A 19,515-nucleotide genomic window follows, 5' to 3' on the forward strand; every position below is an offset into this window, starting at 1 on the left:
TTCTTTTGGTTTTGTGGAGGTATATCTCCAGTTGTTCTAACAGGCTTAGGGTCTTACCATTGGCTTCGTTATGTAGTATTACCAAATTGTTTTCTAGACTGTTGATGACATGTTTCGTTTCCAAGATATGTTGTGCAATGACTGATTTTTCGAAATTCTTGAGCGTGAAAGCATTTACACGTTCTTGAAAACGGGTCTTGAAGTTTCTGCCTGTTTTCCCTACATAGTTGGCAGGACAACTGGGCCATGATACTTTGTACACTTCTCTGTTGTTGTATGTTTGAGTATTTGATTTTACGTTATGCATGAGTAAGTTTCCTAACTTATTATTGGTTGAGAATGCAACTGTTACATTTGTTTTTCTGAAAACGTTGGCGATTTTTTTGTTATATGGGGCCCAGGAATGAGATGCTGGCGAATATTATCTATTCTTTCTCAGTGCGTCCATTCGTTGTCTTGCTTTTGTGTATTTGTCTGCTTAACTTTTCAGTTGTTTAGGCTGTGTAGCCATTGCTTATGGCAGTGCACTTTGTTGTACCTGTCACATTCTTGGCGGTGCTTTCTTGTAAATCAAGGGAGTGTACTCTGTGTAGCATGGACATAAATGCAGCATGTTTAATTCATACCTCCAATGTTTTGAATACAATCACGTTTTAAGCTGCAAAATATAGATAAAATTAAATTAGATTTCAAATATTTATCAAAAACACACAAACACACACACACACACACACACACACACACACACACACACACACACACACACACCTTTATCCACATTATTTACCAAAAATACACACACACACACACACACACACACACACACACACACACACACACACTTGTATCCACAGATTGTGTATTATTTATAAAAAAAAAATATGCCAGTTTCTTCTAAATTGTGTAAATTGGGATCACGTTCAAAAGTAACCGAATAATCTGAATTTTTGTCATTACGTGCGTAAACATAATACACTGGCGGAAAAAAATCGCAACACCAAGAAGGAGTCGTGCAACAGTATAACGAATGTTGCTAAGCGTGTTTCTACATCTGAAAAATCATGACTATCCAAATTTCAGTCGTGTAAGAGTTGCGCTAGGAGCGGCACTATGAGTATGCAAATCACGTTTACTTTAAATACATGCAGTAACGGTCATGAGCATTAGTTACCTTTGAGGTTGGACGTAGCGAGTTGATGTTAATCAAGAACACGTTTAAGGCGACAAAAATGCTGTTATCAGCGTCTTTACGAGTTTGAGCGAAGTCGTGTAATAGTGCTACGATAAGTTGGATGCTGCCTCTGAGATACTGCAGAAAGGCTTGGCAAGAATGAATTCTGGCAGCGTTGGTCACGAGTATGTACTGTATCAAGATGACCGGGCCCCATACAGCCACATTGGTGGTACCAGGGGTGTGTGTAATATCCCTTGGCCCGTGCTCGCCGAAGGAAGAGATGGGTTCAACGACCTTCCTACAGAGAAAGTTTTCTCTGATAAATAGAACTCATTTCACTCGCAGACAATTATCTAATGACCAAACGCGAATGGCAGTGTTCCAATTCGAGAAAATCCTATAGAAGTTTTCTTTCTCTTATATTTCAAGAATTTCACAGGCAAGTGTTGGAGTCGCCAGCTCCTTCTCCTCCACAGAAGTAACTTGTCTACGTGTACGAAATTACGTACGCTATGGGCATCGTCGACGCCGATAGACATAGCGTTCTTCACAGACATACAAACAGAGACGCTACACATACTAGTTCAGTAACAACGAGTATAACATTACCAGCTTGAATACATTAACTCTTCTTTTGAGCAGTGAAATGATATAAAAATGGATGATCGTCGTGTTAGGCATATGGCTCTGGCGCGCCGTACTGCACCTGCAGCGCCAATTTCAGCGGCAGTTGGCATCACAGTGACACAAAGAACAGTTACAAATCGGTTACTTCAAGGTTAGCTTCAAGCCAGACGCCCTGTAACGTCGATTCCAGTGACCACAGATCACCGTCAATTGCGACTTCAGTAGTGCCAATCAGAGCTCCTTGGAGGGCAGGGTGCAGCTCTATTATGTTTTCTGATGAAACCCGTTCTGCTTCGGTGTCGGTGGTGACCATGTGATGGTCAGGAGACCAGTTGAGGACCTGCAAATAACCACCAACCTGTGTGTGTTAGACACTGGAACAAACACTGGTAGCAGTTACTTCTGTAAAATATCTGGGAGTATGCGTGCGGAACGATTTGAAGTGGAATGATCATATAAAATTAATTGTTGGTAAGGCCGGTACCAGGCTGAGATTCATTTGGAGAGTCCTTAGAAAATGTAGTCCATCAACGAAGGAGGTGGCTTACAAAACACTCGTTCGATCTATACTTGAGTATTGCTCATCAGTGTGGGATCCGTACCAGATCGGTCTGACGGAGGAGATAGAGAAGATCCAAAGAAGAGCGGCGCGTTTCGTCACAGGGTCATTTGCTAAGCGTGATAGCGTTACGGAGATGTTTAATAAACTCAAGTGGCAGACTCTGCAAGAGAGGCGCTCTGCATCGCGGTGTAGCTTGGTGTCCAGGTTTCGAGAGGATGCGTTTCTGGATGAGGTGTCGAATATATTACTTCCCCCTACTTATACCTCCCGTGGAGATCACGAATGTAAAATTAGAGAGATTTGAGCGCACACGGAGGCTTTCCGGCAGTCGTTCTTCCCGCGAACCATACGCGACTGTAACAGGAAATGGAGGTAATGACAGTGGCCCGTAAAGTGCTCTCCGCCACACACCGTTGGGTGTCTTGCGGAGTATAAATGTAGATGTAGATGTAGGACCTACACCTGCAGTTATGGTCTCGGGTACGATTTCGTATGACAGCAGGAGCACTCTCGTAGTTATTCCACGCACCCTGACCGAAAATCAGTACGTAAATCTGGCGACGACGTGTTGTAACGCTCGTCAGCGTTAGTTACCTTTGAGATTGGACGCTGATGTTAGTCAAGAATACATTTAAGACGACAAAGACGCTACTATCCTCACCTCAGTAAGTTTGAACGAGGTCGTATAATAGGGCTGCGTTAAGTTGGAGGCTCCCTCTGCGATACTGCAGAAAGATTTGGCAGGAATGTTGCCATTGTACATGATTGCTTGCAGTGGTGGTCACGAGTACGCATGGTCTCAAGATGACCGTTCCCCAGACGGCCATTCATGAACAGCATACTAAGGATGTTTTCCAACAGGACCACGTACGCTCTCATGCTGCTGTTGTAGCCCAACATGCTCTACAGAGTGTCGTCATGTTGCCTTGGCCTGCTCCATCATCAGATCTGTCTCCAGTCGAGCACATATGGGACATCATCGGACGACAATTCCAGCGTCACCGACAACCAGCACTAACCTCCCTGTATTGACCGACCAAGTGCAGCAGACATGGAACTCCCTGAAACTGACTTGCGGCACCTGGACAACATAATGCTTGCATGTTTGCCTGAGTTTATTAATTACCAAAATTTCACATTTGTAGTGGCTTATCTGTACTTTCATTAACCTCTAATCTCGAGCACACTGGACTCGCATTCTGGAGGACGACGGTTCAATCTCACCTCCGGCCATCCTGATTTAGGTTTTCCGTGATTTCCCTAAACCGCTTCAGGCAAATGCCGGGATGGTTCCTTTGAAAGGGCACGGCCGACTTCCTTCCCCGTCCTTCCGTAATCCAATCAGGCCGATAACCTCACAGTTTTGTCTCCTCCCTCAATCCAACCCAACCCAACTCTAATCTCGCAACGTTAATCGCGTGAATATGTTACCTTGACACATGTATTCCCAGATTTTCATTACTCTGCATTAATTATTTTTGGTAGTGCGATTTTTCCCCGTCTGTGTGTATTGAGAATACTGCTGTAAATTATAGTGTTTTCATGTCAAAGACAGTGTAGGCATGCAAAAGTATTTTATCTCTCACTCTCATTGTTTGTGCCTAATAGTGTCTCAGATTGCAGCAATTGTGAACGCCCATATATCGCTCTCAGAACAATAACGAAAAATGCAAGGAAAAATAAACACTCAAATTAAATATTTCCGTACCTAAATTGTTCTACAAAATACATAATGATTGTAGAGTATCACAGTGTGATTTTCACGACTAATACGTCTACAAAAACGCATTAGCAACACAAAAATGCTATGTTTCTGTCAAGTGGCACAACATTAAGGCCTAGCTGAGGCGATGCACCACAATGAGCCAGACCAACCAAGCCAGTAACTGCACAAAATACACCTTGGCTTGAATACGATGCTAAGCAGACCAGCACATAAATAAATAGGCAGACTGAATTACTGTCAGCTACTGGAAGAATGCAGTTAATGTGTGGCACTAAATGCGTGACTGTGGACTCAGATTAGTTGTCAGAATCCTACTTCCATGTGTAAATTAACTGCATTATTTTTATACTACAGTACAAATCTCATGTGGCTAAATTAAAGCTCTAAGCAGACAGTTAATAGTTCCTCCTAGGCTATAAGCACACATTGAATGGTTATGTCACTGTGATTACCATACACAAATTATTCTACATAACTCATGTCTAACTAAAATAACTTATCAACTACTCAAAGAGTGCAGTCAATGTGCAACCTACCCTTGACGCCTAAAAACATTAACTCTCAAATCAAATGCCACAATACTATTTCCATACCTTAATTGTCTGTAAATATACAGATATTGATATTCCTATCTATGTTACTGATGGTACAGAGAAGGAAGTTTCATTACGTGTTGTTCTTCTGTAAAGCCTCAACTCAGTATCACGATCTTAGGCGATAAAGCATCATATTCTACACTAGATAAATGTAAGTGGCTATATTTCCTGAAACTTCCTGGCAGATTAAAACTGTGTGCCCGACCGAGACTCGAACTTGGGACCTTTGCCTTTCGCGGGCAAGTGCTCTACCAACTGAGCTACCGAAGCACGACTGACGCACGGTACTCACAGCTTTACTTCTGCCAGTACCTCGTCTCCTACCTTCCAAACTTTACAGAAGCTCTCCTGCGAACCTCATTCTGGAAACATCCCCCAGGCTGTGGCTAAGCCATGTCTCCGCAATATCCTTTCTTTGAGGAGTGTTAGTTCTGCAAGGTTCGCAGGAGAGCTTCTGTAAAGTTTGGAAGGTAGGAGACGAGGTACTGGCAGAAGTAAAGCTGTGAGTACCAGGCGTGAGTCGTGCTTCGGTAGCTCAGATGGTAGAGCACTTGCCCGCGAAAGGCAAAGGTCCCGAGTTCGAGTCTCGGTCGGGCACACAGTTTTAATCTGCCAGGAAGTTTCATATCAGCGCACACTCCGCTGCAGAGTGAAATTCTCATTCTGGCTATATTTCCTGTCTATAATACGTTTCCTTGATCCAGAAAAAAGGCTGCATTTATGAACCACTGGTGTCCTACGCACCGATGACACATTTTTCTACACTTCAGCTTCATATCTGTACTAAAAATGATGCACTTTGACGAGATCTTTATTGCATTATAACACCTAAACTACATATGTTGGTAACACGCAGAGACCTTCGTAATGCACGTAATGCGAACGTAAATATAGCCAAATACAATAGTGAAACAAGGCTCCGCACAGAGATGAATCTTCCATATCCGTTTGCACCACAGGTCTCTGAACACGAACGAAAATTTGACCTTTGCAACAAATTAAAATGATCCAGTTTTCTGCTTTGCATGAATGGCCTTAGGCCGAGCTAAATCGAAGTCCCTCGTTCACTTCTATAACAACTTTATACGGTTGCAGTCAGTTTATCGGTGTAGGTGGTACATGGCTAGTAAATCTGCTAGTGTGGTGAAATCTCGTCAAATCGGCCAATACTAAAGGATAGGTAGCGTCGCTGAGAAGCGTCCGTGAGCCTTCTGTCTCTGACGTTGTTCCTCATGATGTGACCTATCGCCCCTATGGCTGAGACAAAGACTTTGTAAAACCCTGTATATGCCAAAAGCCAGCGAGAGGGAACTTCTTAAAAACCTGCCTGGCAAACCCTGCACAAACATGAAATGGCACTTGCCGAAGGGCTGAAAACTGATTGCGTCAGTCAGCATTTCGTTTAGGTTATGTACATTTCATCCTGAACCAAAATTATTATTTACGTATTTTGACGCACTTCCATAAATCCAAGGAGTGTAGTTCCGAGGTACTTGCTGATATTAAGGCGACAAACTCACTGAAACGAGTAGAAACGGTATTTATGTATGAGGCATCCAAACCAAACTGACTCTGTCACCTTGTATCTGGCACCTTCCAAGTGGTATAATGAAGAGCACGCAAATAAAGCTTTTTGGATGACGCGTTAATGTTATCTGCTTATATGCTGATGTAATATTTTCACATATACCATGCAGCTGCTAAGCCATACGAATGTCAATGGGTGAGGATCTATTAGTGAAAACAGTACCTGTCAATTCAAAACGTTGTTAACTGCTTGTATGACGTATTTATGGTGAAAAAATAATTTATTTGTCATTGTAACGGAGTGTGCAAAATCACGGTAAGGGACGTTCCGTTAGGAGATGTGCCCTCCGTTACACCCAGAAGTTGCTGTTAGATGCAGCCTACAGCGCGGATGTAGCTACGATATCTGAGCAGATTGGTTTCTAGTTCGATTCCCCGTCTGCCAGGTATTTTTCTTTGGTACGAGATCTGGAACGGCTCTCAGCCTCATGATGCCAATTCAGAAGCTACTTGAATGAGAAGCAGTGGGTCCACGCCAAGAAAGCCGACAACTAACTGGAGAGCGATGTGCTGCTCCCACACCCCTCCATACTGTATCTGAATGACGTCACTGGCAGAGGATGACACGGCGGTCGGTCTATGCCGGTTGGTATGTGCCAGAATGTCGAGCTGTTACAGACAATTAAGTGATAAACTTGGCAAGTGATAAACTTGATCCACTTTGAAAGTGGGGGCAGTGTATGGGGAGATTACACAAGAATGCAGGTATTCGAGTTCAGCAGGATGGATCTCAATTACACTAGAAACCGTGTTTCCACACGCGTCAACTGCAACATGGCAAGACCACAAGTGCCGATGAATGGACGTCACCTTTGCAGGTACATATGTGGCGATTAATGGTGTACTGTGAATCATATCACCACTGACTTGATGTCGGAGCTTCAGGAACCAATTTATCCTACGACCGTACTGACAAGAAGACCAAACAGAAAAAGTATTTTTATAATTTTTGCTGTATATGGTTTATGAAGCTCGAGAATAAAATACCAATTTTCTAATGTCAGCAAAGTGCATCGATACAACAGACAGCACTGATGTCTCGCTGCAGTTTGCAACAACAAAAACACACCCTCTCTATCAGCTCTGTAGCGCTATAACACGGAATATAGGGCTGAGCATGGACTCACTCTGTTCATGACCTCCAATGGAGCATTCAACATCATCTACCTAAGAGAGCAGTGCTATTCAAGTCTCAGATGGAAGTTTGCTTTCGTAAATGTTGAACTTGTGCTTCAAAATAAGAGTTTGTAACTGAGTGCATCAAGTGATGCTTTAGTGTTCGTAGATAGGTGTATATATTCGACACACTCCTATGTCAATTGATCGTATAAAGTTAAGTAAATCTTTCTATCATTCTTGTAATAAAGTGAACTAACGTTTCTTATGTTATCGTTCCAATCCGCCATCTCCCAGAGGAATCAAAAACCCACAGTTATACCAGACGACTGTAGTTCAGTCAGGGTATAACAGTGAGTTAAGGATAATTCGAAAAAGACATCACGCATCATTCACGCTTGCTATGGTGCCCTATGAGAGGCAAATCAAGACCAGTTGCGAATAAAAAAAATGGCTCTGAGCACTATGGGACTAAACATCAGAGGTCATCAGTCCGCTAGGACTTAGAACTACTTAAACCTAACTAAGCTAAGGACATCACACACATCCATGCCCGAGGCAGGATTCGAACCTGCGACCGTAGCAGCAGCGGGGTTCCGGACTGAAGCGCCTAGAGCCGCTTGGTCAGAGCGGCCGGACGGACGGATCACATCAACAGTGTTATGCCCTCACGCCGTGATGCACCGTGGGAAGGTTTTGGAATCTGATCCAGTACACTGGTATAAAGTCAAGTGATCAAGAACCCTAAGCCGCCTCCCCTGCTACCTTTACTGCCCAAAAACTGGTAGTGAAAATTTCTACCTCCAACAGGATTCAAACTGGTTGCCTCTGAGTCGACAGCCATCTACATCACTGGCATTCATCAGCAAGCTCTGCTAAGGACCGGTCTTATCACACTGAGCTAGCTGATCAGACATACATCGGAAATAATGGGTGGGGTGGGTTTTAACCGTATCAATGGGTTTTGGGCTGTGGGTGAAAAATCAGTGTAGGCCACGCTGCGCGTGTACCCATACTTTGTTCATCCAATAATTGAGAATGAGAGCGCTTAGTGACCTACAACAAACTTTACGTCAAATTTCAAATCATCACGAAGCTTTTTTTTCTCATTGAGAACCCTCACAAAATGGTGAAAGGCAAAAAGTTTATCACTCACTACATTTCTGCTGTTCATGCAGTAACACTGCCATATGAAGCATGACGTTTTAATTTGTTGCTTCTTTACTGCTAACTGTATTCGCCACACATTTTTCAGACAGCATTCATGTATACCACCAGATTTACCTGCAAAATTAAAACATTTTACGACGTATAATTTAGGAGACAGAACGTTTGCTTGAAAAGGAAACTGCAAGGTTAAATTCGATAGAGACAGAGGTGAAATATATGGACAAGTAAACCTGTAATATGTTAAATCTATGTGAAATATGTTTGACATATGTGTAAACGGGTAAAAAGCTTACACTAAATCGCTGGAAATTTGGTAAACATGTTAGTTACCATCGGGAAATAAATACTGTGCGGGCAGGAACGACCAGCCTCCAATTGGGGAGGAGGTGATGACGTGGAAAGTGAAGGAGACAGATGGGGGGGGGGGGCGGGAGGAGGAAATGGGCACAGGTAGGGGAAGATGAGGAGATGGCCAGAGGGAGGGCAGAGGAGGAGGTGGACAAAGAAAAGAAAGAGGAGGAGATGGACAGTGACAGAGGGGAGGAAGATCTGGGCAGAGGTGGGAAGACGAAGAGATGAAGAAAAGAGGAGGAACTGGACAGACCGAGGAGGGAGGAGAGGATGAACACAGAGAGGGGAGCAGGATATAGACAGGGAGAGAGGGAAGGAACAGATGGATAGAGTGAGGGGGGGGGAGGAGGACATGGACCGAATGCGAAGGAGGAAATAGACAGAAGGAGAAGGAGCAGATGGGCAGAGAGAGGGGCGGAAGAGGTGGACAGACAGTGCCGTATTGAGGAGACAGACAGAGAGGGGAAAGAACGAGATGGACAGAGAAAAGGGGAGGGAGGAGATTGACTAATAAAAACCTGGAATAAATCCGTACCCAGGCAATGCTGGGTACTCAGGTAGACATTAGAATAAGACTTAACGTCGTCATAGTAAAATCTGCTCACACGGTCGGAGACCTGCCGTATCTGTGGAACAGCAAATGCCTGTTCATTTGAAGAGTGACAACTGGCTGAGTTCGCCAGAGAGCATAGGGTGCCTTCCTAAACGTTGCTGGTTGGCGTCTCGATGCGCGAGAGGGTATGTTACCGTAGATATTCAATTGTTATTGCCCTAGTTTTGGCTTCATTACATTTCATCGTTTGTACTCTTCTCGCGGTAGAACACGTACCTGCCTGGCATAAACATTAGTAATACTACCAATTTTAGGATCGTATATAGACCACAACTGAAGTTTTCATCGCCCTTTCAGCAAGTGAAGCCTCCTAGCTATCTTCTTTACTTGAAAGAATTATCGTTTCGTCATTGTACATTAATACTGAAATATATAGATGCATATTACAACTCCACAGCGAACAGTAGCGAGAAGCAGAACGGAATATCAGGAACGTCCGGTTCCGTTGAAAGAAAAAGAGATTCATTTTTCTTGGTGGCTGATTTTGCTGCGGACAAGTCTGGATATGATAGAACCTAGGAATTTTTGAGAACCGAAGGCAGTTAACTTCCTGCCTCATGTCCTCACTGTACATGCACATACCGAAATCTTTGCAAAAGATTAGCAGCAGCAGAACAAAAGCAGAAAGAATGCAACAGAGCTGTGACAGACCAATGGATATCTAAGAACACCCTTGTCTGGAAGAAAAAGATGCCAGACTCGCATCCCTCTAGAGAACTCTGCTGAAAAAAGACGTCTGTAAGAGTGGGAAAAGAGGTGGCACATGTCTGAGTAATATACTTGCTGACTTATTTTAGCGTTACCAACACTTTGCAGACTCCTGAATAAGTCTTACTCGTCCTGCCTTTCGGGGTAACTTGTCTTTTGATGAGTTGTGAAAATCAGACGCAGACAATCTGATGTCTTGCGAATCAGATGCTAATTCAGCAAAAGAATGTAGCTGCCAGCCATCATTTGCAGCTGGTCAACAGTTGCAGTGGGTGATTAACGAGGTTCTATTTCCATTAGACGATCATTCAGCTTATGTGCTATGGGACAACCGTTTCCCATTACCGTACCTGAGCTGCTACTGTCTCTTCACACAAACAACATGATGATTTGCAAGCACATTACAATAAGCAGCTTAAATCTCTTCACTAGATGCACAACCATGTTAATTACCACTCTGAAATGGAAGGTTCTTGTATAGGCACACATCTCGTTTCGCTATGTAGTTCACATATATTATACGTATTGTTTGATTATGTCCATGTAGTAAACGCACTTTTTAATTATTTGGTCTCTGATTACATTTTTCATTCATGCAGGAAGTTGTAGATTCAAAACTATGTGTAGTATATTTGCATATGATACTTAGCTCCCAAACAATATCAAAACCTTATTTTAATCCACTACATCTGGTACCCTGTGTAGACCCAATATATTCAATATAGCCCGCATCTCGTGGTCGTGCGGTAGCGTTCTCGGTTCCCGGGTTCGATTCCCGGCGGGGTCAGGGATTTTCTCTGCCTCGTGATGGCTGGGTGTTGTGTGCTGTCGTTAGGTTAGTTATGTTTAATTAGTTCTAAGTTCTAGGCGACTGATGACCTCAGCAGTTGAGTCGCATAGTGCTCAGAGCCATTTGAACCATTTTTTATTCAATATATTATGTCACTACATGTCGGCAAGACACTGCATACTGCATACTGCTGGAAGCTAAATAGCTGCGTAATTCTTCGGTGGCAGTTTATACAGTTACGCAGCTCTCTATGCACCCAATTATCCAGTACCTATGTTAGTAGAAAATTTATGCAGTACGGCACAGATATCACTTTGGAATATAACAGACAGGTATACACAGAAATGTGCATTCTATGGGTGGGAACATATCGCAATTGGCATTTCATTTACTGTCATGGCCGTCTAACTGGTTTCCAATTCAACGCATTCTGTCGGAGCTGAGGAAAATACTTCAATTAAGTTATAGCATGTCGTAACTTAGTCTTAACTGAATATTTTACCAATACTTCCTACTTACTTATCGGCGTGGTACTTCTCGCTACTATCAGCCATCGTTGCCGCCAGCCATCTTGCAGAGGAAGCCTCCAGAGGAGGCAAGGTGGAGTGTCGCCTATTTGAAGGAACGGAAATCTATGGCAGAGTGTGTGCGTTTGTGTTACCTTGGCAGCTGAATTTATCGTAGCCTCGATGTAGCTGCGTTCTACTGGGTCGATGTACGGGTGCTGTGCCGGAGAATCCGCAGCCTGCAGGAACCAAGACACACTCCACAGCAGGCCGGCGGCTCCAAAAATGTAAAAGGAAAGCGGCCAGCCAATCATTGTCTCGCACAGAGCGCCCGTCGCCGCCATGGACACCAGGCTCCCAACAAATAACCCTGTTAGCAGACAAATGTACCAGTAACCAGTAACCGAGGCTAAATCTCACTGATATCACTGTATGATCTCTATAACGGCCTGGTCAGCGTAAGATCCACTAGCCAATTAAAATAAGACAGTAAGTGATATAACAGTGTACCCCGTCGATCCAGAAAGTTTCAGGACTAGATTAATAAGAAAAAGACAAAAGTTAAGACTGCGGTTTCATACTTCTACATAGCCTCCTCTCACTTGAGTACAACGCACAGAATGGTCATAAAATCTAATGAAACCGCCAGAAAAGTTCTTTTGGATGAGGTTCAACTCGTTCATCACAGTGGTTTGAATGACTGTCATATCGTCAAAGCGTTGTCCATTCATGCGAATTTCTGCACTTTGTCGATTTGTGGTAGGTTCTTAATGATAACAGGCAACGGGCTTGCCTTAGTGGATACACCGGTTTCCGTCAGATCATCGAAGTTAAACGCTGTCGGGCGTCGCCAGGACTTAGATGGGCGACCATCCGGGCCGCCATGCGCTGATGCCTCTTTTTCGGGGTGCACTCGGCCTCGTGATGCCAATTGAGGAGCTAATCGATCGAATAGTAGCGGCTCCGGTCAAAGAAAACCATCATAACGACCGAGAGAGTGGTGTGCTGACCATACATCCCTCCTATCCGCATCCCCAGCTGAGGATGATACGGCGGTCGGATGGTCCCGATGGGCCACTTGTGACCTGAAGACAGAGTTCTTATTGATAACACGAAGTCTCTTCGCCACTGAAAATTTATCCAGAAAAGAATTCCAGTGACAAAAGACAGAATGCAGACTATAAGGAACTCTTTACTGGAAGTAATTGTCGCCAATGTAACATGATGCGGCAACTAAATGAACAGACAAGTAGAAAATAGAAGCTATTGAAATGAGGTGCTACAGAAAAAACTGAAAATTCGGTAGGGGATCAAAGGTGCATTTTCGATGACCTGACACTCGAAATGGATCCTAAGGGCAGCAACACACTGGCCCGCCGACCGCCACGGTAGGCGGGCGACGTCGCTGGCTGCAATGCACTAGCCAGCCAGCCGCCATAGAACACGGCGCGCGGTTCTGCGATTTCCACGGGCTACAGCACACTGGGCCGCCGAAGGCCGACGCCGCTTCGATCGAAATACGGCGGACGGACGGAACTGTCATTTTTTTCGGGTTGCTGGAAATAGTGAACCAATATGAAAGCGTCCGCGGAAGGTGCTGTGGCCATTTGACTTTTGGTAGGTCGTCTGAAGAAGAAAAGACGCCGTAGAAGCAGAAAACACATACACTGGGTCATCATTTCCTGCGTAAAAGAAGTAGCAAAGGAACTTTTGTTGCCTTTTACAACGAGTTAAGAAACTATGAGGACAATTCATTTAATTGCATCAAAATGTCAGCATCTTCGTTCGTCGCACAACTTTTCAAAATTAGAGGAACAATAACTGGAATGTCAACAATGTTGCCTTCGTGTATAGGCCCTGAAGGAAGGCTGCTGGTAACGATCAGGTAGGCATGTTACTATTCTATTTAAATACTTTAATATATAAGATGAACATCAACAAAAGCAAAACGAGGATAATGGAATGTAGTCGAATTAAGTCGGGTGATGCTGAGGGAATTAGATTAGGAAATGAGACACATAAAGTATTAAAGGAGTTTTGCTCTTTGGGGAGCAAAATAACTGATGATGGTCGAAGTAGAGAGAATATAAAATGTAGACTGGCAATGGCAAGGAAAGCGTTTCTGAAGAAGAGAAATTTGTTAACATCGAGTATAGATTTAAGTGTCAGGAAGTCGTTTCTGAAAGTATTTGTATGGAGTGTAGCCATGTATGGAAGTGAAACATGGACGATAAATAGTTTGGACAAGAAGAGAATAAAAGCTTTCGAAATGTGGTGCTACAGAAGAATGCTGAAGATTAGATAGGTAGATCACATAACTAATGGGGAAGTATTGAATAGGATTGGTGAGAAGAGAAGTTTGTGGCACAACTTGACCAGAAGAAGATCGGTTGGTAGGACATGTTCTGAGGCTTCAAGGGATCACCAATTTAGTACTGGAGGGCAGCGTGGAGGGTAAAAATCGTAGAGGGAGATTAAGAGATGAATACACTAAGCAGATTCAGAAGGATGTAGGTTGCAGTAGGTACTGGGAGATGAAGAAGCTTGCACAGGATAGAGTAGCATGGAGAGCTGCATCAAACCAGCCTCAGGACTGAAGACCACCACAACAACAACAACAACAACTTTAATATTATAAGGTATCGTTTAATTAAGTACATAGATCAACAATGAGAATGTTTTCATTGAAACTTAATACTGATTGTTCACATTATTACACATGTTAAACTATTCGTAATGTTCACTTGCTTGGGAATGACCCGATATATGAGATGAAGTTGCTGGAAGTCTTACGTCTGTTACATTTTCGTATGTACACACATCAAAAGAAGTTTTGCATCACCTCGGTTCCGAGAGTCCCGGAACCTGTACAGATAATTGTATTAGAGATCAACACAAACATCATTTCTGCCCCTTTTATTGCTAATGAAAACCACATATTGCATTTTGTACCAACATACAGCGAGACCTTCAGAGGTGGTGGTTCAGTTTGATGTACACACCACTACCTCTAATACCCAGTAGCACGTCCTCTTGTACTGATGCATGCCTGTATTCGTCGTGGCATACTATCCACAAGTTCATCAAGGAACTGTTGGTCCAGATTGTCCCACCCATCAACGGCGATTCGGTGTAGATCCCTCAGAGCGGTTGAGGGTCACATCGTCCATAAACAGCCCTTTTAATCTATCCCAGGCATGTTCTATAGGGTTCATATCTGGAGAACATACTGACCACTCTAGTCGAGCGATGTCTTCATCCTGGATAAGTGATTCACAAGATGTGCACGATAGGGACCCGAATTATCGTCCATGAAGACGAATGCCTCGCCATTACGCTGCCGATATGGTTGCACTATCGGTCGGAGGATGGCATTCACATATCGTACAGCCGTTATGGCGCCTTCCATGACCACCAGCGGCGTACGTCGGCCTCACATAATGCCGCCCCAAAACAGCAGGGAATCTCCACCTTCCTGCACTCGCTGGACAGTGTGTCTATCGCGTTCAGCCTGACCAGGTTGCCTCCAAACACATCTCCGACGATAGTCTGGTTGAAGGCACATGCGACACTCATCGGTGAATAACGTGATGCCAACCCTGAGCGGCCCATTCGGCACGTTGTTGGGCCCATCTGTACCGCACTGCTTGGTGTCGTGGTTGCAAAGATGGACGTCGGGAGTGAAGTTTCGCATTATGCAGCCTATTGTGCGCAGTTTGAGTCATAAACACGACGTCCTGTGCCTGCACAAAAGGTATTATTAAACATGTTGGCGTTGCTCTCAAGGTCCCTCCGAGCCATAATTCATAGGTAGCGGTCATCCGCTGCAGTAGTAGCCCTTGAGTGGCCTGAGCGAGGCATGTCATCGATAGTTCCTGTCTCTCTGTGTCTCCTCCACGTGCGAACAAACATCGGTTTGGTTCATTACGAGACGCCTGGGCACTTCCCTTGTTAAGAGCCCTTCCTCGCACAAAATAACAACACGGACGCGGTAGAACCGCGATATTGACCGTCTAGGTATGGTTGAACCACACACAACACGAACCGTGTACCTCCTTCCTGTACCTCCTTCCTGGCGAAATGTCTGAAACTGATCGGCTGTCGGATCCCTCCGTCTAATAGGCGCTGCTCATGCTTGGTTGTTTATATCTTTCCGCGGGTTTCGTGACATCTCTGAATAGTCACAGGGACTGTATCTGTGGTACAGTATCCACAGTCAACTTCTATCTTCAGGAGTTCTGGGAAACGGGGTGATGCTAAACTTTTTATGATGTGTGTATTTGTGTAGGTAGTTGACGGCTGCGCAGTATTTATGAAGTTGGTATTCCGTAGACAGTTCTGTGGCGACGAGTTCTGTTGATAAGGAGTATCCATGATCACTTTCATATACTGATTTTGGTTATTGCCTTTAAATGCTCAGGTACTTGTTTAAAATCATTCAACAATGGCAAGGGAAAATGGCGGTGAAGATAATCGCCATTTTTTGGTAGAATTTCCTTCAGTATCTCTATGTTCTCAGTTTCTGTGTATTTAGCCATTTCCTTTTACGGTCTTGATGACTGCACTCTGATGTCTCAAGTGGTTCTCCAGTCGGCTCAACTTCTGTGTCCATCTGTCCTACTTTAGTTGAACTGAAACTGTCAGCATATTACTTCGTGCAACAACGTATGCAAGAAACATGGCCTGGTTGCAGTAGAGCTATATGGATTCAGTGTAGCACCAGTTCGACTTTTCAGATTGCTGACTTTCCGATATTCTCTCCAAAACTAACTCGCAGATATTTCCATTTCTTTTGCAGCGACAGACCTGGAAAGTTATGTTTTAGGTGCTTGGGTTCTGGATGCTCTTTCGCTGACATTCACTTCATTTATCGCTATTGAAGATCTATAGTCCGCGAAATCTTACAACAAGTTTCTCAAGCGATATGGATCAAGGTGCCTTCCCTAAACGACGACAGAAATTTGGTTGGATATAGCTGAAAACTTTGAATCCAGAGCAAATTTTCCTCATGTAGCAGGAGCTATAGACGGGAAACATCTCCGTGTAATACAACCAGGCAACACACGATCGCTTTATTACAGTTAAAAAATAAACGTTTTTGTAATAGCTTTAATGGTACTGTATCACAGAAATTATAAATTCATACGTATAAGGAAAAAATAGCGATTCGTCGGTTTTGAAAGTTTCGTCCTTGTTCAAACAACAAATGAATGGAAGTTTAGGATTACCTAACGATTAGGAAACAGAAAGGCATTCGAGACGAAATTCTGTATTTCTTTGTTAGTGACGAGGCATTCAGCCTATCAGAACATGTTTTATGACGCTGTGCAGGAAGTAATTTAAATAAAAGAATATTTAATTATGTGCTAGCAGAGCACATAGATACATTGAAAGCACTTTTAGCACTTGTGCTCAAAAATGGTGAACGTTACATCGACCTCTAAATGTTAACATAAACTTGACAAACATACTTCGTTCTTAACATTCTGCAGAAGTTTACACCGAAAGGAACAGTGTTAATTTCGAGCAAATTTATACTTGCCATAAGAAGGTTTGGAGGATATTGAAAAACAGCTCAGAGAGGAAACCGATCGGTTATTCACATCAGAGATGAACTACCAGATTACTTTGTAAATGTCAATCCACTGCCGTGGCAAGATCGATATGCTTAACATCTGATGTAGCAGGTTCAAATACATGTAAAGTAATATAATGATGTTGCAATAATGAAGGTTGATCAACTTACCTAGCTTTTTCTTTTCATCTTGTGACAAATACCGGGTGATCAAAAAGTCGGTATAAATTTGAAAATTTAAAAACCACGGAATAATGTAGATAGAGAGGTAAAAATTGACACCCATGCTTGGAATGACATGGGGTTTTATCAGAACAAAAAAAAGTATTGCTAGACGCGTGAAAGATCTCTTGCGCCCGTCGTTTCGTGATGATCGTGTGCTCAGCCGTCACTTTCGTCATGCTTGGCCTCCCAGGTTCCCAGACCTCAGTCCGCACGATTATTGGCTTTGGGGTTACCTGAAGTCGCAAGTGTATCGTGATCGACCGACATCTCTAGGGATGCTGAAAGACAACATCCGATGCCAATGCCTCACCATAACTCCGGACATGCTTTACAGTGCTGTTCACAACATTATTCCTCGACTACAGTTATTGTTGAGGAATGATGGTGGACATATTGAGCATTTCCTGTAAAGAACATCATCTTTGCTTTGTCTTACTTTGTTATGCTAATTATCGCTCTTCTTGATCAGATGAAGCGCCATCTGTCGGACATTTTTTTGAACTTTTGTATTTTTTTGGTTCTAATAAAACCCCATGTCATTCCAAGCATGTGTGTCAATTTGTACCTCTCTATCTACATTATTCCGTGATTTATTCAGTTTTCAAATTTATACTGACATTTTGATCACCCGGTATTTTCCTCCAAACATGTCTACTATCTCTTCCCACAGTTTATACTATGAAATTCTGCCACTGTATTTGTTCACTTTCATACTCCAGATAGCTGGATGATTTTCCACTTCGAAAACAGTTTCTCTGCGTCAAAATGCATCACAGCGCGATCGTGGCAGAAGTCAGGCGCGAAACGAGGCAACGTGTGTTGTCTCCTGTGCGCATCCATCGAAGCCGAGAGAGGCGCCACCGTGTGGCAACGCGTCTGTCGAGTTAGCACCGCCCGCGCGTTTAAACGGCAACCAGTGCTGCCTTTCCTGTTACACTACAGAAATCGACAGCCGCTTACCCGCCAGCCGACGCGGCATGCGGCCAGTGCTCAAAAAATGGCTCTGAGCACTATGGGACTTAACTTCTAAGGTCATTAGTCCCCTAGAACTTACAACTACTTAAACCTAACTAACCTAGGGACATCACACACATCCATGCCCGAGGCAGGATTCGAACCTGCGACCGTAGCGGTCGCGCGGTCCCAGACTGTAGCGCCTTTAACCGCTTGGCCACCCCGGCCGGCGGCCAGTGCGTTGTTGACCTAAGGATAAAACCATCACGACAGATGAGACTGGATCAGACGACCTATGAAACCAATCAGACAACTTGATTAAAAGAAGAGATCGTTTGACAGGAGATCAAGGCATCTAGGAATAGTTAATTTGTTAATTAGGGTAATTTCGCGTTTAGGGATGGGGGAGAGGATATATTATATCTGTAGACCAAGGATTGACTACAGAAATCAGTTTCAATTTGATTTAGGGCACGGAAAAGAAGAGAACTGAACAAGGTAGTTTTGTGTGGAGAGTTGCATAAAACCAGTGTTTGGACTGAAGAACATATCACCAACGCAGCACATGAACAGGCTGAAAAATATCCTTTGAACGGCAATGTTAAGCGTCTGTTGCTGATGAGATAATAATTGTCATGCGATACCTTTGCGAATCTCTCTCTCCGTTAGACACACTCGAGAGAAACCATCTGCTGTTGAGATACGACTGTCCTATTGAGGACATACTCCATAAAAAAAAGCCCGCAGGTTAAAATAGCATAATATTTACTGAAAGCAACTTACATAACAATTCTGTGACACTTACCTAGGAAAATAATGGAAAACAAGCTCCTTTCGTGGTCTGGTGCCCACCTGCAAACAGTCGTCTGTATAGCTGGTATTATGCCACCCTTGAAATCAAAAAACGTTTTTTATGTTCGATATCAGAGACGGATAAAAATAAGTAAGTGTAAAACAAATTGTTGGTGATAAAGTGGCAGGATATCGAAATACTTTATTATGTAACAGCTATATGTAAATGGAACTACAATAAACCCAAGACCAATCTGTTTCTCAAAAACGGTCATAAGGGATAGTCTTGAAGTTTTCATTATCGTCTCTAAAAAACTAAGTTTCATCATCTAGAACGAGTCGTAATTAGAGTTAAATAATTTAAATTCACGTGTCTACAAATATAACTTTCCCATTCGAATCTTCTTTTGTGGTTGCATGCTAATGAAGTTGTATATTTTTTG

At 43.4% G+C, this 19,515-nt stretch overlaps 1 protein-coding gene across 1 annotated transcript in view; it reads right to left on the bottom strand.

The window, feature by feature from the left end:
- Positions 1-19,515, bottom strand: part of LOC124790001 (sialin-like) — a 104,261-nt gene that overhangs the window by 36,550 nt on the left and 48,196 nt on the right. The window contains exons 4-5 of the mRNA XM_047257542.1: positions 19,086-19,170; positions 11,682-11,896 (exon numbers count right to left, since the gene is read on the bottom strand). Of these exons, the coding sequence (XP_047113498.1) occupies positions 11,682-11,896; positions 19,086-19,170 (300 nt within the window). The remainder of the gene's footprint in view (positions 1-11,681; positions 11,897-19,085; positions 19,171-19,515) is intronic.

This window comes from Schistocerca piceifrons, chromosome 3, assembly GCF_021461385.2.
Source record: "Schistocerca piceifrons isolate TAMUIC-IGC-003096 chromosome 3, iqSchPice1.1, whole genome shotgun sequence".
In the NCBI taxonomy this organism is placed as follows: domain Eukaryota; kingdom Metazoa; phylum Arthropoda; class Insecta; order Orthoptera; family Acrididae; genus Schistocerca; species Schistocerca piceifrons.